Below are 23,601 nucleotides of genomic sequence, written 5' to 3'. Positions count from 1 at the left end.
TCACTTCAGCGGGATGGGAAAATCCCACTAACGCGAACGGTGGTAACATTCTGGCCTATATTTTCAGTTAAACCTATTTATTACAAATTCAAAAACAATTTCCCTATTATAATTATTTGCGTGTTTCATTGCCATTCCATGATGTGCAAATCAACTGTACTAACCTCAGGCACCACTGAAACAGGCCTCTTTTTTTCTTCCATGTTTTTCTGCTTTAGAATTACTTTCTCCACTTCCAATGTTCCAATCAAAGCGTTGGGCTTGAATTGGATTAGATTCTTCTCTGCTCCCACCAATTCCATAGTGTGACTTGATGGATTCAAATGATACTTGCCACAGAGGAATATCAACAAATCCATCATGGGTGTGCTAGAAAAACAAATGTTTGTCAGGTTAAACTTCTTATTGTTAAAAACAAACTGCAAAACACAAGATTTAACTTGCTGACACTTGCGATTCTATCTGATAATTAGATGTTTTTTAAAAATAATCATTTGTGGGACATGGGGTATCGCTAGCTGGCCAGCATTTATTGCCCATCTCTAGTTGACCTTGGAGGGCAGTTGAGAGTCAACCATATTGCTGTGGCTCTGGACGGGCGGCACGGTAGCACAGTGGTTAGCACTGCTGCTTCACAGCTCCAGGGTCCCGGGTTCGATTCCCGGCTTGGGTCACTGTCTGTGTGGAGTTTGCACATTCTCCTCGTGTCTGCGTGGGTTTCCTCCGGGTGCTCCGGTTTCCTCCCACAGTCCAAAGATGTGCGGGTTAGGTTGATTGGCCAGGTTAAAAATTGCCCCTTAGAGTCCTGGGATGCATAGGTTAGAGGGATTAGCGGGTAAATATGTGGGGATAGGGCCTGGGTGGGATTGTGGTCGGTGCAGACTCGATGGACCGAATGGCCTCCTTCTGCACTGTAGGGTTTCTATGATTCTATGGAGGCACACATAGGCCAGACCGGGTAAGGATGGCAGATTTCCTTCCCTAAAAGACATTAGTGAACCAGATGAGTTTTTCTGACAATGGTTTAATGGTCATCAGTAGATTCTTAATTCCAGTTTTATTTCTAATTATTGAATTCAAATTCCACCTTCTGCTGTGGTGGGATTCGAACCAGGATCCCCAGAACATTCGCCGAGTTTCTGGATTAACAGTCTTAATAATATCACTCGGCCATCGCCTCCCCGGAGACCTTGGTGGTCAACTTTCAACAGCAGCTGCCAGATTGCTGGAAAATTATGAATGAATCCCAACAGGACAGGATAAGATTCTGTTCTGAATTTTAATAAATCTTAATGAAATTGTAATTTCGTAAAAAAAACTTAAGTATGAGTGCCTGGATAGATCAAAATAAATAAAGTTCTGTTTACATTAATTTAGGGGCATTCAAAATTGGAGGTGTTTTTTTGTCACTCATCAGTGCATTACAGTTAGTTTTCCCAGAGGATAACAGAACTTCAGAATAAAGTGTAGACTAGTGCAGTGAATGATGCTTCTCATCTTCAGAAGAGAGCTAGCACAATTCCTGCCTGGGGCAGAGCTCATGTTATACACGTGCTAAGTGTTAAAAGTCATAGGCAACATGATTTCAGTTTTTTTTTGTTTACTTATCAGTGTCACAATCAGGCTTACATTAACACTGCAATGAAGTTACTGTGAAAATCCCCTCGTTGCCACACTCCGGCACCTGTTCGGGTACACGGAGGGAGAATTTAGCATGGCTAATGCACCTAACCAGCACGTCTTTCGGATTGTGGGAGGAAACCCACGCAGATTCATCTATGATTCAGACATGGGGAGAACGTGTAGACTCCACACAGACAGTGACTCAAACCAGGAATCAAACCCGGGTCCCTGGCACTGTGAGACAGCAGTGCCAACCATTGTGCCACTATGCCGCCCTTTCTAGGCTAGTTTTAATTGCTGACGGGGGAGTGGGGTTGAGAATATGCACATTTATTTCCTAATTTGCTGTAGTTTTAAGAAATTTTCCCTGATGAGTTTACAACCACATGGATCAAGCTAACCTCACCTGTTGGTCTGATATTGCATGGGGTTATGTCACTATAACTAACACTGACGTGAACAAAAATGCCATATGCAAGGGCAATTTCCTTTAAAGGAAACATTTCTTGAGAAACACATTAAAATCAATTAATGCTTTCTAAGAGTTTGGAGTTGTTGTCAGATCAGGAGTGGTCAGCACAAGTTCAAATGCTTTGTTTAAATAAATCATTACATTAGAAATATCAATGCCCACGTTACTTTGTAACTTAACAGAAAAAGATTTGATCTTAAATATTTGGTCCTTTAGAAAACTTGGACAGTTTTTAACCACTGAAAGAGTTCATTTCAGAACAATCTATCCAGATGATCTCAGATCAACCTTGGTCATTCACACAGACCAAAAACAAGGACAAATATACTACAGATGGAATCTGCCAGCCATTCACGCCTGAGGGACCTTCCGGTCCCACCGTTGATATGGTCCTGCCGACAGTGCATCACCGCCGTGGGTTTCCCAGAGGGGTGCATTCAACTGGAAACCCCATTGACAACGACGGGACTGGAAGATCCTGCCGCTGGCCAATGGCAGACCACCTCCTGGCGGGCGCGGAAGATCCCACCCCAAGTCTAGAATATAAAAGGTCATTATAATCAAATAAAGCAAGTGACTGCCACAAATTACATCAACTGCCTGCTTTTCAAAAGGATCCAAGTACTTCTTGCCTCCATTTGTGTTGCTTGTGGATGGGCCAAACATGTGCTTATTTTGGAAGATCTCAAATTGTCCCACATTGCATTGGCAGTCATCTCATCTGCACACACACGCTTTTTTTAAGTGGAAGCACAGACAATGCTTTTTGGAGCAAAGCTGTTCCAGCTCTTAGGAAAGTACACAAATGGGGTTTGGAAATTAGTAACTATGAGCTAACTGTGCTTCTGGGAATTTTATTGGGTTTAACTTCTGGCATTGGTGAATTGTGAAATATATTAGCCTTACACTAACTCTGCTTATAATGAGTGTGAACGAAAAGGTTACTTTATTCCTTCTCACAAATTTCCTTTTGCTTATAAAGCTATTTTTGGATATTACAAATGAGATGAAATTAATGTATTTCATTTTCATAGATAACAACTTATAAAATTCTAACAGGGTAGATTCAGAAAGAATGTTCCCAATGGCGAGGGAGTCCACAACTAAGGGTCATAGTTTGAGGATAAGGGGTAAACATTTTAGGACTGAGGTGAAGAGAAATTCCTTCACCCAGAGGTTGGTGAATGTGTGGAATTCACTACCACAGAAAGCAGGGGAGGCCAAAACATTGTCCGATTTCAAGAAAAATTGAACATAGCTCTTGGGGTTAAAGGGTTATAGGGAAAGGGAGAAAATTGAATCCAATGATCAGCCATGATTAAAATGAATGGTAGAGCAGGCTCAAAGGGCCGAATGGCCTATTCCTGCTTCTGGCTTCTATGGAACACCGAGCTGCTAAATATTCTTTGCAGGAGAAGGGACGAATTGGATAACTCTTCCAAAGAGTTGACACAAGCATAAAGGGCTGAATGGCCTTCTTCTGCAGTGTATTATTCTATGATTCTACAAAGTGTATAATGGGAGGACGTGCTAATTTTAATCACCACTGAATTACAGGACTTGTACAATTGCTAACCAAATGTAATTTTGCAACCATCTGAAGCTAGAAGATTTAAAGTACATAGAAATATATATATATTTTTTAAATAAAGCACAAGATGGAGACGGGAGACGTGCCGGAGGATTGGAGGTCGATGGAGACGGGAGAGGTGCCGGAGGATTGCAGATGTGGTTCCTATTTTCAAGAAGGGGAATAGGGATAGCCCAGGAAATTACCGACCAGTGAGTCTAACCTCAGTGGTTGGTAAGCTGATGGAGAAGATCCTGAGGGACAAGATTTATGAGCATTGAGAGAGGTTTAGTATGCTCAAGAATACTCAGCATGGCTTTGTCAAAGGCAGATCGTGCCTTACGAGCCTGGTGGAGTTCTTCGAAAATGTGACTAAACACATTGACGAAGGGAAAGCGGTAGATGTGGTTTATATGGATTTTAGCAAGGTGTTCGATAAGGTTCCCCCATGCAAGGCTTCTCGAAAAAGTGAGAGAGCATGGGATCCAAGGGGCTGCTGCCCGATGGATCCAGAACTGGTTGTCCAAAGGAGGCAGAGAGTGTGTATAGATGGGTCTTTCTCTAATTGGAGGTCGGTCACCAGTGGTGTGCCCCAGGGATCTGTTCTGGGACCCTTGCTGTTTGTCATTTTCATAAATGACCTGGATGAGGAAGTGGAGGGATGGGTTGGTAAGTTTGCCGACGACACGAAGGTTGGTGGGGTTGTGGATAGTCTGGAGGGATGTCAGAAGTTACAGAGGGACATAGATAGGATGTAAGACTGGGCGGAGAAGTGGCAGATGGGCTTCAACCCAGATAAATGCGTAGTGGTCCATTTTGGCAGGTCGAATGGGATGAAGGAGTACAATACAAAGGGAAAGACTCTTAGTACAGTAGAGGATCAGAAGGATCTTGGGGTCCGGGTCCATAGGACTCTAAAATCGGCCCCGCAGGTGGAGGTGGTGGTTAAGGCGGCGTATGGTGTGCTGGCCTTTATCAATCGAGGGATTGAGTTTAGGAGTCCGGGGATAATGATGCAGCTATAGAAGACCCTTGTCAGACCCCACTTGGAGTACTGTGCTCAGTTCTGGTCGCCTCATTACAGGAAGGATGTGGAAACGATTGAAAGGGTGCAGAGGAGATTTACAAGGATGTTGCCTGGATTGAGTAGCATGCCTTATGAGGATAGGCTGAGGGAGCTCGGTCTTTTCTCCTTGGAGAGACGTAGGATGAGAGGAGACCTAATAGAGGTATATAAGATGTTGAGAGGCATAGATCGGGTGGACTCTCGGAGACTTTTTCCCAGGGTGGAAATGGCTGCTACGAGAGGACACAGGTTTAAGGTGCTGGGGGGTAGGTACAGGGGAAATGTTCGGGGGAAGTTTTTCACACAGAGGATGGTGGGCAAGTGGAATCGGCTGCCATCAGTGGTGGTGGAGGCAAACTCAATAGGGTCTTTTAAGAACATAAGAACATAAGAAATAGGTGCAGGAGTAGGCCATCTAGCCCCTCAAGCCTGCCCCGCCATTCAATAAGATCATGGCTGATCTGACGTGGATCAGTACCACTTACCCGCCTGATCCCCATAACCCTTAATTCCCTTACCGATCAGGAATCCATCCATCCGTGCCTTAAACATATTCAGCGAGGTAGCCTCCACCACCTCAGTGGGCAGAGAATTCCAGAGATTCACCACCCTCTGGGAGAAGAAGTTCCTCCTCAACTCTGTCTTAAACCGACCCCCCTTTATTTTGAGGCTGTGTCCTCTAGTTTTAACTTCCTTACTAAGTGGAAAGAATCTCTCCGCCTCCACCCTATCCAGCCCCCGCATTATCTTATAAGTCTCCATAAGATCCCCCCTCATCCTTCTAAACTCCAACGAGTACAAACCCAATCTCCTCAGCCTCTCCTCATAATCCAAACCCCTCATCTCCGGTATCAACCTGGTGAACCTTCTCTGCACTCCCTCCAATGCCAATATATCCTTCCTCATATAAGGGGACCAATACTGCACACAGTATTCCAGCTGCGGCCTCACCAATGCCCTGTACAGGTGCATCAAGACATCCCTGCTTTTATATTCTATCCCCTTCGCAATATAGGCCAACATCCCATTTGCCTTCTTGATCACCTGTTGTACCTGCAGACTGGGCTTTTGCGTCTCATGCACAACGACCCCCAGGTCCCTTCGCACGGTAGCATGTTTTAATTTGTTTCCATTGAGATAGTAATCCCATTTGTTATTATTTCCTCCAAAGTGTATAACCTCGCATTTCTCAACGTTATACTCCATTTGCCATATCCTCGCCCACTCACTCAGCCTGTCCAAATCTCTCTGCAGATCTTCTCCGTCCTCCACACGATTCACTTTTCCACTTATCTTTGTGTCGTCTGCAAACTTCGTTACCCTACACTCCGTCCCCTCCTCCAGATCATCTATATAAATGGTAAATAGTTGCGGCCCGAGTACCGATCCCTGCGGCACGCCACTAGTTACCTTCCTCCAACCGGAAAAACACCCATTTATTCCGACTCTTTGCTTCCTGTCGGATAGCCAGTCCCCAATCCACTTTAACACACTACCCCCAACTCCGTGTGCCCTAATCTTCTTCAGTAGCCTTTTATGGGGCACCTTATCAAACGCCTTTTGGAAATCCAAAAACACCGCATCCACCGGTTCTCCTCCATCAACCGCCCTAGTCACATCTTCATAAAAATCCAACATGTTCGTCAAGCACGACTTTCCCCTCATGAATCCATGCTGCGTCTGATTGATCGAACCATTTCTATCCAGATGCCCTGCTATCTCCTCTTTAATAATGGATTCCAGCATTTTCCCTACTACAGACGTTAAGCTGACCGGCCTATAGTTACCCGCCTTTTGTCTCCTTCCTTTTTTAAACAGCGGCGTAACATTAGCCGTTTTCCAATCAACCGGCACTACCCCAGAATGCAACGAGTTTTGATAAATAATCACTAACGCATCCACTATTACCTCTGACATTTCTTTCAATACCCTGGGATGCATTCCATCCGGACCCGGGGACTTATCCACCTTCAGTCCCATTAGTCTACCCAGCACTGCCTCTCTGGTAACATTAATTGTATTAAGTATTTCTCCTGCTGCCAACCCTCTATCGTTAATATTTGGCAAACTATTTGTGTCCTCCACCGTGAAGATCGACACAAAAAACTTATTTAAAGACTCAGCCATATCCTCATTTCCCACTATTAACTCCCCCCTCTCGTCCTCCAAGGGTCCAACATTCACTCTAGCCACTCTATTCCTTTTTATATATTTATAAAAACTTTTACTATCATTTTTTATATTAATTGCTAGCCTAGCTTCATAGTCTATCCTTCCTTTCTTTATCGCTTTCTTAGTCTCTCTTTGTTGTTTCTTAAATTTTTCCCAATCACTTGTTTCTCCACTATTTTTGGCCACTCTGTACGCAGCTGTTTTTATTTTAATACTCTCCTTTATTTCCTTCGTTATCCACGGCTGGTTCTCCCTTTTCTTACAATCCTTGTTTTTTGCTGGAATATATTTTTGCTGAGAACTGAAAAGGATCTCCTTAAAAATCCTCCACTGTTCCTCAGCTATCCTACCTGCCAGCCTGCTCTCCCAGTCTACCTTAGCCAATTCATCCCTCATCCTATCATATTTCCCTCTGTTCAAACAGAGGACACTGGTTTGAGACCAAACTTTCTCCTCTTCCATCTGAATCAGAAATTCGACCATATTGTGGTCACTAGACCCAAGAGGGTCCTTCACAATAAGATCCTTAATTCTACCTACCTCGTTACACAATACCAGATCCAAAATAGCTCGTTCCCTCGTCGGTTCCGTAACATGCTGTTCAAGGAAACTATCCCGACAGCATTCTAAGAACTCTTCCTCCATTCCACCCTTACCGACTTGAGTCTGCCAGTCAATGTGCATGTTGAAGTCCCCCATGATTATTGCCGTTCCGTTTTTACACGCATCCCTTATCTGCTTGTTTATAGCCCTCCCTACCTCAACATTATTATTTGGGGGCCTATATACCACACCTACTAGTGTCTTTCTCCCTCTACTATTCCTCATCTCTACCCATAATGATTCCACGTTTTGTTCCTCAGAGCCTATGTCATCCCTCAGTACTACCCTGATATTATCTCTTATTAATAGCGCGACCCCACCACCTTTTCCTTCCTGTCTATTCTTCCTAAACGCCTGATACCCCTGGATATTCATCTCCCAGTCCTGGTCACCTTTCAGCCACGTTTCTGTAATGGCCACTAGATCGTACCCACTCGTGCTGATTTGCACCATCAACTCATTTACCTTGTTCCGAATGCTTCGTGCATTCAGGCAAAGTGTCCTTATTCCAGCTTTTATCTGGACCCGCTTTGATGAGTCGCGAACACCCTCTCCCTCTACTCCCTTATCTAAATTACCGCCTTCATTCACTTGCACCCTCTCCTCTACCATTAATTTTGTAATTCCCCTTACCCCTGCATCCTCCACCCCATCAATTAGTTCCTTGATCCTAGTCAACTCTTCTAGCTCCCCTCCCCTTTTAAGAGACTCCTGGTTGAGTACATGGGACTTAATAGGATGGAGGGTTATAGGTAGGCCTAAAAGGTAGGGATATGTTCGGCACAACTTGTTGGGCCGAAGGGCCTGTTTTGTGCTGTAGTTTTCTATGTTTCTAAATTGCTTATATGAATGACTCAAAGATTGGCTGGGATTTTCTGGCAACGCCCTTGGGTGGGATTTTCCAGTGGCACTGAAAGTCAGTGGACTCCAAATATTCCCACCCACAACAGGTCCCGATTGTAATCCTGGCCATTGTTTCAGACTAATAAATCTGTAAATTCAGTCCAAATATACTCTAGGTAGCATGCCATGTCAAATTATTTGGTCATGCCAGTCTGAACAGACATTGAAAATTATAGCAACTGACTGATATGGGTATAATGAGGTCTTTAGTCAATGTGAACTGGTATCTGGGCAAACACAGGTCAAAGTCGGGGGGATTTTTCTTAAAGTATGGGGGGTAAAGATGGATTGGTGTTCGAGGATTATTACTGAAGTGAATGTATTATTGATGGACTGGTTTTCCTGCAACTACTGTCTATAATCTGATGCCCAATAGTCTAGCCTAGTTTTGGTCATCTTTGTCCTGGGCTTTTCCTGAGATGAGGATAATGTTTCCTCCTCAGTTGATGCGAACTCAATGTCATCAGATTTCCCCCCCCCCCATGATCCATTATGGGGAGGCAATGGCCTAGTGGTATTATTGCTTCATTATTAATCCAGTAACTCAGCTAATGATCTGCAGACCCAAGTTCGAATCCCACCACGGAAGATGGTGGAATTTGAATTCAATGAAAAATATCTGAAATTAAGAATCTACTGATGACCATGAAATCAATGTCAATTGTCGGGAAAAAGCCATCTGGTTCACTAATGTCCTTTAGGAAAGGAAATCTGCCATCTTTACCTGGTCTGGCCTACGTGTGACTCCAGAGCCACAGCAATGTGTTTGACCCTCAACAGCCCTCAGGCAATTAGGGATGGGCAATAAATGCTGGCCAGCCAGCAACGTCCATGTCCCACAAATGAATTTTTAGAAAATGATCGCTATCTTCAAATTACATTTGGATTCAACAGTGAATTCGTTTCACAGAATCACTGAAGGAGGCCATTTGGTCCAGTATCCTTGTTGCTGGCTCTTGCTTTCCAATTACTACAACAACAATCTGTATTCCACCTCTTGGAAGATTTACTAAAACAATGTTTTTTTAAAACCTGGAACTATTTGCTCAATGATCAACCAATTGTTCTCAGCTAAAAGTATACTTCACCAATCCCTGCAAGGGAAACTTTCAAAAGTATCTCACGCACATTGCCAAAACTTACCAACCAATTTCTACAATTTGGTCTAAAAATCAAAGAAAATGAAGGATGCAGCAGCTCACGGGCCTCTTAAATTTTCTCAGACCAGACGTCACTCAATCCATATCCAATAACCTCTGTCCCACCACCCTTCTGGGACCACCCATTAGTCACCAGTACTCAAGTGTCCTAAACCACGTCAGATGGTCAATGTATGAATCTACAAATGCAATGAAATTTGTGACATGCCACAATCCAAGATAGCATGCAAAATCCTACTTCAAAAAGCCTTGAAATTACTGTATAACGCAAACCAAAGTGAGCTGAGAGAATATCATAATGGGAGCAATCTTACGGCCATTCACGTCACGCTCCCGTTGCAGAGACGGAGAATTTGGCGACAAGCCAAATTTCTGTTCACTGCAGTGGGATGGAAAAATCCCACCGGCATGAACGGTCAGAAAATTCTGGCCATTACATCTATTGAATCAAATGAAGCTGTAGTTGTAAACATAGAAGATAGGAGCAGGAGGAGGCCATTTGGCCCTTCGAGCCTGCTCCACCATTCTTCACGATCACAGCAGATCGTCCAATTCATCGCCCCAAGTATTATATCTAGCCGCCTCTTGAATACATTCAATGTTTTGGTAATGAATTCCACAGGCTCACCACTCTTCAGGTGAAGAAATGTCTCATCTCCTTCCTCAATGGTCTATCCCGAGTCCTCAGACTGTGATCCCTGGTTCTGGACTCCCCACCCTCGAGAACATCCTCCCTGCATTTAATCTGTCTAGTCCTGTTAGAATTTTATAAGTCTCTATGAGATCCCCCCTCATTCATCTGAACTCCAGCGAAAACAATCCTAACCTAGTCGATCTGTCCTCATACATCAGTCCCGCAATCCCTGGAATCAACCCGAGAAACTTTCGCTGCACTCCCTTGAGAGCAAGAACATCCTTCCTCAGAAAAAAGGAGACCAATACTGCACACAATACTCTAGGTATGGCCTCACCAAGGCCCTGTACAACTGCAACAACACATCCCTACTCCTGTACTTGAAACCTCTCGCAATGAAGGTCAACATACCATTATTTGCCTTCTTTACCGCCTGCTGCACAGGGAGCATTTAAAAAAAAACTTGCACCCAACCAATCTGTGCTGACATGAGCAGACATCATTTTAAGATACATTTAGCGGTCACAAAGAATAGCCACGGTGATGTGATTTATAGTCACAATATTAATTAGAGGTGAGGCAAGAAATCTTAGGAAGTGTCTCAATAGAAACACAAACCTCTGAACTACAAAAAGATGCATTATAGGTGAATGTGGGATGAGGTACAAAAACACCAACCTTCCATATATATTGGTTGATTGCTCCAGTCCTCCTGGCAGAACCACAGTCAAATCGAAGTATGTATCCAAGACATTGTCTTTCTGTTCCATGGTTTTATTTTCGCCCACTAGGTTCTTAGCTACTGACGAACTCTCAACATGCTTGGAGAATGTTGGTGGTGCTGGGGCTTTTGGCTTGGATCTTTTGCTGTTGATAAGGAGGACATGAAATTATTACTGAAAACACATTGAACAGCATATTTATAAAATCTTAAAAATAAAAGCTACACAAGTTTTGCAAATTAACTAGTTAATGAAATACTGTTCAAAGTGGCACCAAGCCTAACAATATCGGGAGGTCACAATGTCTGTTCAGCACAAATGCTGTAATTGGTTTTAGCATCTTTGATTAGCAAAGGATGGGAGGGTTTAAAAATAGTCAGGGTTTGTAAACACGATTTCTCCTCAGAGATTTCTGCAGATGGACACTGGCTGAGGATATTCAGATGTGGCTCAGATGTTCCTGTTGGTCTAGTAACTTGTTAAATACAGACCCTCTAATCTGATAAAGAACGGCCATTTAGAAAAGATACTATAAATGCTCACGTCGCCCGAGGCAAAATGCATCCTGGTAAACAACTGCACATTCAAAAGGAGAAAAGTGTCGAAAGAGAAGAGTGGAGGAGAAAGAACAGGTTAAAAACGGATTACTTGCTTTATATTTTTACGAAAAACTTTTTTTTTTAAAAGCCTGAAAAATATAAGCATGCCAATAAATGAAGCAATTATAATGAATGAAGAAGACAAAAGCAATTTAAATTCAGATGCCCAGCTTCTTCGAACCAACTGTAGAATTCTAATTGCCACCCTCAGTCTGAATATTGTATTTTCTTGAGAATGTAAAAATGAAACATATCCTTTTGGTAAATATAGTACCTGTAGCTGGTTTTGGATTTGTATTCTTTCCTTATCAAGTTATTAGCACATTGAACAAGTTGATGTCAATGGCATAGTAGCCCTTGCACCGATGCCTGTGGTATAGTAGTTCTTGCATTGATGCCCCGTGCATATTGGGGGCATCCCCCATGATGGTAATACCCTCTTTTATTCCTCCCTGCCTGGTCTCCAAAAAAAATAACTTTCTCCCTCGACACATCTCCCCGTGTTCCCCAATCCCCTCTGTCCAATACCCCAGACGTGCCTCTCTCCAGGAACAATGTCCTCTTTAATCAGGGGCCTCCTTGCAATCCCAGCAGTGCCCACAACTGAGAACTGGCTTTGCTGTGACTGCTAAAGTTGCTGGTTAATCAGATTAACCAATGGCTCTTGGGGGCACGAGTTCCTCCCTTGAGCGGCAGAAGTCCCATTCTCCACTCATTTAGCCACACCCTCTCTGCTCATTGAGCTGGCCAACAACACATTACGTTGCTTCTTTCAGATGAGTTGGCTGGCAGCTGATCTTGTAATGGGGGCAATACCCCTCCTCGTGACATCCAGACCATTTCTCTCCGTAGATGTTGTCCAATCTGCTGAACATTTCCAGATTTCCAGTGTGTGCAGTGTTTTGTTTTGGTTGTAGTTTATGCACATATTTATCTCCAAAGAGAGGCCAGCCAAATAGCTGCATCAACTGCCCTTCCCCCTCTCTGCTTTTGCCAAACATCCCAAAGCTTAAATGTTTACATGCTACCTCTCGGCATTAATTGAAACAGGATCTGCTTTCATGGGTCACCTAAACATAATTGACTCTGGAGTGTTGTTGTACTTTGGGACTGCTTGATCAGGTGATGTTGCCTTCAGCTCAATGCTAACCAAACCAAATCTTTTTGGCTCCTTCCAGTACCCAAGTGTTTCTGGCAGTGAGCAATCAGGCTTAGTGCACTCCAATTGTATCTCAAATGGCACAGAAACAGAATTGTACCCGGAAATAGTGAGAATTACGACTTAAATGGGACAACGACATCGAATGCAGATGCAAAGCAGCTGTTGTGCAGCCAGAGTGCAGTTGATGCCTCAGAGGAAGTAAAAGACTGGAAAAGGAGAAAAATGAGGGGGTATTGGAAAAGGACAGCTCATTATTTGGTCATGTAAAAACATCTTGCAGGTAATGTCACAAATAACTGATTTCCATTCCTGAATCTCGTAGAAAATTAGGCACAAATACTAGCGGCTTTTCAAAAGTGGATTTAAATTGCACACAGACAAACCAAAACATACAGGAAAAGGTCAGCTGGCCCATCAAGCCAGGCTCAGACAGTGGGGGATGCCTTTCTCCTCCCTTCCCTCCCTCCTCACTGCTAGTCCATTGAAAATTTTGACATTGAGCCCTATCCACCCCAGTCCCAGCTATTGAAAATCTCAGCCGGTCCGCTTGCATCCGTGGAGAGAGAATAGAGCCAACATTTCAATAACCCTTCATCAAGTTATACACTTGACAATTTTAATGAGGATATCTTTCTTCCCTCCAACATCTTCAGACTAACATAAGCATGCTAAAATGAGCCAGCAATGTATTTAATAGTGTAATAAAAATAAATAAATCCTCTATCAGTCAAACAACCACTTCCGAAATTCCCATTATACTATTTTGTTACAACTAAACAAAATAGAAGGGAGGAGAAAATTTATTCTGCTTGACGAAGGGTTGTAGACTCTGGGTACGGAAGTCTTTTACTGAAAATGGTTCAATGCAATTTCTCTGCATTTCCTCTCACCTTGGGGGCAGCGTTTTCTTCCCATCACTTGCCAGCCATGTTGCATGCAATTCACAACAGGTAGGGTAGATTTGATCCCAATTCCCATTTTACAGTTCTGCCTTGCAGGGACAAGGCATGAAGTGACGTTCAGAGTTCTTTTAAGGCAGGAACGGAAGAGTAGGGATGATGAGGACATTTCATTATTCTCCTGTTAACCTCCCGCTCTCCTCATTACGATTTGTTTTGCATCGGGGGTTTTAATTTTGGAGGCTTCTCAATTTTATGCAGTTGTTGGCCTCACTGTTGAAGGAACTGTTGAAAGTGAAATGCCGCAGCTGCACCAGATAGCTCTCCCACACAGTGGCAGCCTCCCAATAGAAGGTGTACATAATGATGGGAAGCTGACCTGAATACTTCATCAGCCATGACCGAGGAAGCGGGGCAGGGTAACAGTGGGTCAGCCAGAGGGTCCCCATATCATTCCAGTTAAAATGCTGACAAAAATTCAGTCAGGCATCACAAAATATAGTCAAAAACTCCCCTTTCCACAATGTCCTGTCCAAATTTACAAGATGTTTTAAAAGAAACATTTTCTGACACAAGTGTCATGTTTCTCCTTCTCCAATTGCACCAGCCCCAACCATTGGTCACATCTGTTCAACTCCTATTACCAAATGAGTTTAGATTTGAAAACTTTAACAACAGTTTTGCTGATCAAGAGGAATGAATCGTGTCATTGGGGAGGTTAATGGCCATTGAAAATACAGTGCAGTACAGGAACTTATGAATATTCAATAGTAAGAGGGTATTTCAAGTGTGGTTGGATAGTTAAGACTCAGTAAATGAACAATTACAGATTATTGACATAGGCAGAGATGTCGCGAGAGAGCAAATAGAATGAGTGGCTGGGGATCAGTTTAAAAGAGATCAGGGTTATGATGACATAGTACAGAACGGGCTTGGGGAAATTGGATGAATTCAAATTAGAAATAGCAATAATGGTAAGAACAATTGCATTTATACCCATGACATTTCAATAAAACAAATCAAGCACTGCCCAATACAAAATCATAGGATCAAAGGGCTGAAATTCACATTGCTTGGCAATGGGTGGGAGTCCCAGCTCAAAGCCTCCAAAATTAAAATTGTGGATCACCAACCCCCGTCTCCGCTGTGAATGATGCTCAATAGTGCGTCTCGTGACAAATTAATGACTGCCCATTGAGCAACTGGCCAACAGCAGACAGGAGTGGTGGGCAGCTCACCCAATTGGAAACGGAAAGGGGGTGGAATGGGTAGGTCATGAACCGGAAGTTGGTCACAGCCACCCCTTGAAAAGGGACCCTTGGTACGGGATACTGCAGTTGTCACAAGACTCCAACCCACAGAACTGTTGCAGTACTTGCAGGTAGGAACTTGGTTTTAAATGTGGATGACTAATGATCTAATAATGAATCATTCATTATCACAAAATTGTTAATGTGCAGGAGGCCATTCGGCTCATCATGTCTGCACTGGCTTTCCAAACTAGCATTACGATTTAGAGCCATTCCCCTGTACACTGTTCAATTCAAATAATCATCTAATGCCCCCTCTCCACCACATTTCCAGGTAGTGCATTTCAGATGCAAACCATCCAGTGTGTGAAGAAGTTTTTTCTCACATCACATTTGCTTCCTTTGCAAATCACTTTAAATCTGTGCGGTCTCATTCTCAATCCTAAACTTTCTCTCGACCAACTCTGTCCAGCCCCATGATTTTGAGCATTATCATCAAATCTCCTCTTCGCTTTCTCCTCTCCAAGGAAAACAATCCCAACCTCTACAATCTATCCTCTGAAGTCTCTCATCCTTGGAACCATTCTTGTAAACATTTTCTGTACCGTCTCCAATGAGTTCACATCCTTCCTAAAGTGCGGTGCCCAGAAGTGTACATTGTATTCCAGTTGAGGTCTAACTAGTGTCTTGTATAAGTGTAGCATAACCACCTCCATTTTTAACCTCATCTGCCACCTATCTGCCCACTCCACCAATTTAGCTATGTCCTTCTGAGGTTCTACACTGTCCTCTTCACAGTTCACAATGCTTCCAAGTTTTATATCATCCATAAACTTTGAAATTATCCCTGCACACCAAGATCTAGATCTTGCATCCACGTTGTCCCTTTGATTCCATGAGCCAATTTAATCTTTCATGCAGTGTAGGCATCACTGGCGAGGCCAGCATTTGTTGCCCATCCCTAATTGTCCTTGAATTGAGTGGCTTGCTAGGCTATTTCAGAGGGCAGTTAAGAGTCAGCACATAGATAGAATTCCTTCCCAAAAAGGTATCAGTGAACCAGATGGGTTTTTATGACAATCGTTGATAGTTGTCATGGCCATCATTACTGAGTCTGGCTTTATTAATCGAATTTAAATTCTACCAGCTGCCATGGTGGGATTTGCACCAGAGCATTAGCCAGAGTCTCTGGTTTACTAATCCGGTGACATTTACCACTACATCACCATCTCCCCTAATATAACTATAGCTGTAATGTTGCTCACAAGTCTGTTATGAGGCACTGTATAGAATGCCTTTTGGAAGTTCTTGCCAGCAAGGAAAGAACATTTCAATACAGATGACCCCCTCCTCTTAAGAATAGCAAGTGCCTACAGACTCATATTTGATCCTTTAACTTTGTCTCTCCACAAATAGAGGGGTGAATGGACCTACCAGCTGGTGTGAAAGGTGACATGATGCACATGGCAAGCGGGGTTTTTGGGGTGAGGGTGGATTGAATTGCAGCACCCATTAGCTGGCAAGGAGCTAATGTTGGCCAAATATTTAAAGGTCTGATTGTAGTACAGCATAGTCAGTACAATGTCCCTTTTCATTCTCAAGAGGAGGGGACACATAATGCCCAACAAAGGGTCAGGACAAGAAGTGGCCAACCTCACCTGCACATCCTCACCCTGACGTAGGTGATTGTCCTGGGATTTGAAGTCAATCGATGGAGCCCAGCCATTGGCTGAAGCAATGATGGAAGAAAGCCTAGATGGGCAAGTTTCCAAAGGTGTCAAGTTCTCTCCTGCAAATATTGATATGGGGGAGGGGGGGGGGGGCGGGGGGTGGCAGCGAAGAGACGAGACCGTCGAGGCTGCAGGAAAGATAGCATTGATGACTTTTGATTGTGGAGGTTTGCGAGGAAGACAGTGTGTTTCAATATTGAAGGGGCTAAGGGTCAAATAAACTGCCAACAATCTCCTAATGGTTCCAGCATGCTCTTTGGAGGAAGTGTCGCTCTGAACTCATGTCAATTCCAATGATACCCCTCATTCTCCCTTTTTGTTATTATCCCCCTGGACAAACATCAACAGCAGCAGTCAATAGTCCAGAGGGACCCTTGCTAACCTCAGAGGAGATCAAAGCCTCAAGAGGATGTGGCATCGCATCTTTTACTCTGCACCAGTGCAGAGACACACACCTCTGTGGGCATGCCTGACTCAGCTACAAGGGATCCACACACTGGTAAGAGCACATCATAGGCACAAGACTAGCTCTGGTACTCAAGAGGAGTGCTGAACCTGTCTAGATGAGGAGCCCCAGTCTGATAGCAAGCCACTGCAGTCCATCAAGCAGCAGGTGTTGGATGTACAGCATGTGGTACACAAGAGATGAGAGATTTTGGCTTGTACACACTGGCATGGACAATGCAAGAGCCCATGCAGGACATGGACACTGATCATCCGCTCATCAGAACATATGGCTTCCTCCATTGAGAGACTGGTGACTGGTTGGCCAAACCCAACAGCTCATTGGTGGATACACACACTGACCTGTACGCCACTGGCTCAGCACCGAGCACCAGGACCCAGGGCCAGGGCAAGAGGGGGCAAGGAGCCGGGAGTCACAACAAGGTCCTGGTTCCTCTCAAGGATGCATGGAGGGCCAAATGGACCTCATGACGCTGGATAAGCACCATCAAAAGGGGAAGCTCTCCGACTGTTCCTGATCTGAACAGCTTCTCCTCCTCCCCTCTGCCATTGGCACGGATGTTTCAGTGCTGTGGCTACAGATAAGACTCATGCCATTGTGCAGGGACTCTCACTGTATCAGGTGACCAGAGGATGCCAATGTACTGCAAGGGCGGCACGGTAGCACAGAGGTTAACACTGCTGCTTCACAGCTCCAGGGACCTGGGTTCGATTCCCGGCTTGGGGTCACTGTCTGTGTGGAGTTTGCACATTCTCCTCGTGTCTGCATGGGTTTCCTCCGGGTGTTCCAGTTTCCTCCCACAGTCCAAAGATGTGCGGGTTAGGTTGATTGGCCATGCTAAAAAAAATTGCCCCCTAGTGTCCTGGGATGCGTAGATTAGCGGGTAAAATATGTTGGGATATGGGGGTAGGGCCTGGGTGGGATTGTGGTCAGTGCAGACTCGATGGGCCGAATGGCCTCTTTCTGTACTGTAGGGTTTCTATATGATTTCTATGATACTGGCTCCAGTACAGCTGGCAGCAAGGGGAGAGCACCATGCCATAGCACCCAGAAAATAATCAAAATACCACATTTGGAATATGATACATGTGGAATATGATTCAGGAATAATGTTGATGTTATTAAAATGATTGTTAATTTAGGAACACATGACGTTCCTGCTGCATTGCTGAATTAACTGCAAGTGATGGGAAGGTTTTGCTTTGCATTGATTAGATGCTGTTCAGGGAGTTTCCGGTTCCTCTGCTCGGCATTATTTCGTGACTCCACACTGCCCTTGCCAGATACTGTTCACTAGAGAGAGATAACAAGAATAATGACAAGCAGTAAGAGCTGGAGAAATTTTGTTATTGGAATCTTATCAGTATTAGAGAATTTCATGTCTGCTCAACATCTAGACTTGTGTTTACCTGTGTGTTTACTTGTGTGGCTTTTGCTGCCAAATAAACCTGTTGGACTTTAACCTGGTGTTGTTAAACTTCTTACAACATCTAGAGCCCATAGACCGGCATGCACAGTTGGTTGGAGTGGCTCATCCGCCTCAGGAGGGCAGGGCTATTTCCATCAGATCCCCCTTTGCCAGAGCGTCCACTCTCTGGAAGACCAGGTTGTGCAAGGTACAGCACACAACAACTATGAGTGAGGCTCTCAGAGATGCATATTGCAGTGTGTCACCTAATCTGTCCAGACGTCTGAAGCACATCAATGGTCTGCGCAATGAAGGCCCGAGTGGAAGCATTGCTTTCATTATACCTCCTTTCAGTCTCCATTTGTGGGTTCTTCACTGGTTGGAAGGTTGGAAATCAGTTGGAAATCCAGCAATGATACTGGTTCTTTCAGCCTAAACATCAAATCCTGTCCATAGATTCCTACAGCACAGAAGGAAACCATTCAGCCCATCCTCCATCTGCTTGCCCTGTGTAAAGATCTGCCCAACTTAGTCACCAAGCCCAGGTTTTACCAGTAAATGGAAAAAACGTCAAAATCATCTTAGTGCTTAAAAGGGAAGCCAAGAGAAGTATTATTCATTGGTTACCTGGTGAATGACACAAGCAATACAGGGAAGATCAAAGTCATATCAGTCTCGGGGGACAAGAGTCACAGAAATATCAAGTTTACCAAGAGGTGGAACCCAATTAAACCCTAGAACAGCAATGAAAGCTACATTCATAGAGATAAGGAAACAAACAGAACAAATGTGGATGTTTCACAGCATTTCAATAGAAGACAAATTTCAAATAGAAGCCTTTAAAAGAAATACTGGACAGACCAAAGATATACTCAGATCACCGAGCCCTGGCTAAGCCAGCATGGTAAGAAGTCTCACAACACCAGGTTAAATTCCAACAGGTTTATTTGGTAGCAAAATCCACTAGTTTTCGGAGCGCCGCTCCTTCGTCAGGTAAGTGGGAGTTCTGTTCACAAACAGGGCATATAAAGACACAAATTCAATTTACAAAATAATGGTTGGAATGCGAATCTTTATAGTAATCAAGTCTTAAAAGGTACAGACAATGTGAGTAGAGAGAGCGTTAAGCACAGGTTAAAGAGATGTGTATTGTCTCCAGACAGGACAGTTAGTGAGATTTTGCAAGCCCAGGCAAGTCGTGGGGGTTACAGATAATGTGACATGAACCCAAGATCCTGGTTGAGGTCGTCCTCATGTGTGCGGAACTTGGCTATCAGTCTCTGCTCAGCGACTTTGCGTTGTCATGTGTCGTGAAGGCCGCCTTGGAGAACGCTTACCCGAATGCCCGTGACCGCTGAAGTGTTCCCCAACAGGAAGAGAACAGTCTTGCCTGGTGATTGTCGAGCGGTGTTCATTCATCCATTGTCGTAACGTCTGCCATGGTCTCCCCAATGTACCATGCCTCGGGACATCCTTTCCTGCAGCCTATCAGGTAGACAACGTTGGCCGAGTTGCAAGAGTATGTACCGTGTACCTGGTGGATGGTGTTCTCATGCGAGATTATGGCATGTGTCGATGATCCGGCACGTCTTGCAGAGGTTGCTGTGGCAGGGTTGTGTGGTGTCGTGGTCACTGTTCTCCTGAAGGCTGGATAGTTTGCTGCAGATAATGGTCTGTTTGAGGTTGTGCGGTTGTTTGAAGGCAAGAAGTGGGGGTGTGGGGATGGCCTTGGCGAGATGTTCATCTTCATCAATGACATGTTGAAGGCTCCGGAGAAGATGTCATAGCTTCTCCGGAGCCAGCATGACCCGAAACAGAACAACAAATAAAATAGAGGCAAATATCCTTAGTAAATACTGTAGTGACAGAAGACAAAAGAGGGACTGTCTGGGTGAATACTACATCAGACAGAAAACAAGGCAATAGGATGATCAAAAGTGTTGAGAAATCTGTGGGCCAAAAACAACTACTGCAGAGGTAAATACATAACATTAACAGCAAGGGAATAGTTACAAATGTAGTGAGGACATTAAAAGATGCAATTAGCTTGAAACAGAAGATGAGGACAAGATTCTGGGACCAAATCTTCTGGTCTCCAGATTGTCAGAGACCAGACGTACGACCCAAGATGCACATCGGAACCCCCAAGGAAGCCCTGGGAAATGCCCAGGAAGTTTCAACTTTTGAATGGCAACTTCCCTGCTTCCTGGAATCCTCGGGCTCAAGAATTGGAGATTTCTTTTACAGTCAGAGGCTTTGGACAGTTCTGTAGTATTTATCTGGATAGTTGCCCAGAAAATGTTAGACAGTAAAAAATCCAGTAAAACTCCTGACTAACTAACCCCTCAGCCATCCAAATATCCTCTGACTATCCGACTAACCCCTCAGACTTGATCCAAGTACCCCTCCAAACTATACTAACCCCATGCCCGGAAAACCGGATTGGTTCCTGACCTTACCACGATTCCAACCCTTCCTGACTATTCTGATTCACTTATCCACTCATCACCAACCACCCCACCCACCTACCTACACTGCCACTCTATCCATTCACTCACATTCAAACTGGAGCTTCAAACTTGCCATATGGCAGCCAGTGTGTAAAAAGGGAGCACGTCTTCCACTGTGACACTGCACTCCACATTTCTGGTAGAGCCAGGCTCAGAAAACCCAGCAAGAAATGTGGAGCAGCACAAGGTGGGGTAAAATTTGATTGGAGTGGCAGTCATCTCAGAAGATCCAGGCCACTAAATATACTAAATGATTACTTCCGTAAAGTATTAACAAGGAATGAGATGTACAACTTGCTTCCCCCTGCAAAAGGACAAGGCAAAATTCAGGACTTCAGTTGAAATGAAATGGAAATACGAGACCAGAAATACATTCCCAAAAATGTACAGTATTTACCGCACTATGTTGGGATAGCATAGAGATTGGAAAGACACTGCCAACCATTTTGAGGAAGTGATTGATTGAACATTAGAGTAGGTACCAGAAAGTTGAAAACAGGCTAATGTGATATCTATATTGAAAGAAGAGTCAAAATAGACACCAGTAACAACGAAGGCATTAGATTTACTTTTGTTCCATGTAAAATAATGGAATCAATTGTTGAAAATAAACTTGAAGATCATCTGTACAACAACCACCTTGAACCACCTCAATAGCAATAGTCAATGCAATTTTAGGCGTCACACTTGGGAAGATCACACTTGAGCAACTTCCTCAAATTCCTTGAGGAAACAACAACCAAAATTGATTACTGTAAACCTAACTGTAGATAATTTGATAAAAGACATTGGATAAATTTCCACTTGAAAGAGAACTAATTAAGCTCAAAACTATGACGTGTTTCAAGTCAAAACTTGGGTTTGGATAAGAAACTGTTCACTTAATGGACACAGTAAAGTATAACCATGCAAGGAGATCGTCAGACATTGTGAAAATGAAATGGGGAAACTTTTCAACCGTTTACAGTGCAAGTTGCCGATTAAATCATGTTTAGCCAATGTTGCTTTTAGTTTGCTTATTGCAGCAATGGACTTAAAACTTGAAATAATGTGTGATCTTGTGGTCATTGGAAATTAAAATATCTTTTTACACGTTATTTTCAGGGATGGGATTTTTGTGGCCTTGCTTGTCCCGAAACTGTAAAATCCTCCCTGAGGTCAACAGACATTTCTATGTTCTGCCCCTTGCCCTCTTTGATTCTCATGGTGGGCAGGGTGGTAAAATTCTGGCCTATAAAGTATAAAAGGTCAATTATTCAATTGATATTGTACAAAAAATTCTAGTATATCAAATGCAACAAAGTAGGTAAAAGCAAAAGAAGTGCGATGTCATTAGTACCATGGTCACTTTATATGCTGGGACTTTACCCTGGAATTTAGTATTCTGAGATGAGGACCAAATGGGGGTCAGGCATCTGCACTCGCTTGCAGTAAAGCTGTAGATCAGTATCCTGGGAGGCACCCGCCTAATAGGCAGTCTCTGTCTTCATCATCCAAACAAGGATGGCAGGTGGACTCTGGATTACGATGGCACAGTGGTTAACACTGCTGCCTCACAGTGCCAAGGACCCAGGTAGCTGTCTGTGTGGAGTTTGCACATTCTCCCAGTGTCTGCCTGGGTTCCCTCCCACAGTCCAAAGATGTGCAGATTAGGTGGATTGACTATGCTCAATTGCCCCTTAGTCTTGGGGAGATTAGCAGGGAAAATACATGGGGTTATGGGAATAAGGCCTGGGTGGGATTGTGTCAGTGTAGGCTCGATGGGCTGAATCACCTTTTTCTGCACTGTAGGGATTATAGATGATGCTAACCAAATCAGAGGGCCAGCAAGTCAAAATGCTCTGCAGCCCCACAGGGAAAAATTAGCATTGCTGAGGCAGATCAGAGAACATAAGGTCACCTCAACATAGAGCAGCACACCAGCCTGTACCCAAATCAACAAATAACTGGGATCTAGACCAGTAGGCAACTGGAAACCACTCTGCTGGATCAGTCTCAGCAGCAATTATGCCCTTTTATGAATACAATTCGCTCTTTGCAGTTTGGATGGCTTCCGAGCCTAATGCAGAAAAATAACCTCCAAGGAGTATGACATCAAAGAGCCAATGGAATGGGGGAAAACCCTCCGCTGGTTGGAATCATACCTGGGATCGAAGGAAGATTTTCATGGTGGTTGGAGATCAATCATCTCAGCTCCAAAACATTACTGCAGTAGTTCTTTAGGGTCGTGTCCTTGGCCCAACCATCTTCAGCTGCTTCATTAATGACCTTCTTCCGTCATAAGATCAAAACTGGAGATGTTCGCTGATGTTTAGCACCATTTGCAACCCTTCAGATACTAATGTAGTCCATGTCCAAACAAAGCAAGACCTGGACAATATCCAAGCTTGGGGTGGCAAGTAACATTCGCGCTACACAAGCGCCGGGCAATAACCATCCCCAACACAAGGGAATCCAACTATTACCCCTTAGCATTCAATTGCATTATCATCACTCAATCCCCCACTATTTACTTCCCAGGAGGTTACTAATGACCAGAAATGGAACTGGACTAGCTATATAATTTCTGTGGCTGCAAGAGCAGATCATAGGCTAGAACTTCTGCGGAGAGTAACTAATTTCCTGACTCCCCAAAACCTGTTCACCATCTAC

At 43.9% G+C, this 23,601-nt stretch overlaps 1 protein-coding gene across 3 annotated transcripts in view; it reads right to left on the bottom strand.

The window, feature by feature from the left end:
• cobll1b (cordon-bleu WH2 repeat protein-like 1b) overlaps window positions 1-23,601 on the bottom strand; it is a 185,680-nt gene that overhangs the window by 56,803 nt on the left and 105,276 nt on the right. For all 3 annotated transcript variants that reach the window (XM_078228237.1, XM_078228236.1, XM_078228238.1), the window contains 2 exons: window positions 10,882-11,070; window positions 165-369 (listed from right to left, as the gene is read on the bottom strand). In XM_078228237.1, coding sequence (XP_078084363.1) covers window positions 165-369; window positions 10,882-11,070 — 394 coding nt within the window. The remainder of the gene's footprint in view (window positions 1-164; window positions 370-10,881; window positions 11,071-23,601) is intronic.

This window comes from Mustelus asterias, chromosome 14 (assembly GCF_964213995.1).
Source record: "Mustelus asterias chromosome 14, sMusAst1.hap1.1, whole genome shotgun sequence".
Taxonomy (NCBI): domain Eukaryota; kingdom Metazoa; phylum Chordata; class Chondrichthyes; order Carcharhiniformes; family Triakidae; genus Mustelus; species Mustelus asterias.
This window is presented reverse-complemented; position numbering and strand designations above follow the sequence as displayed.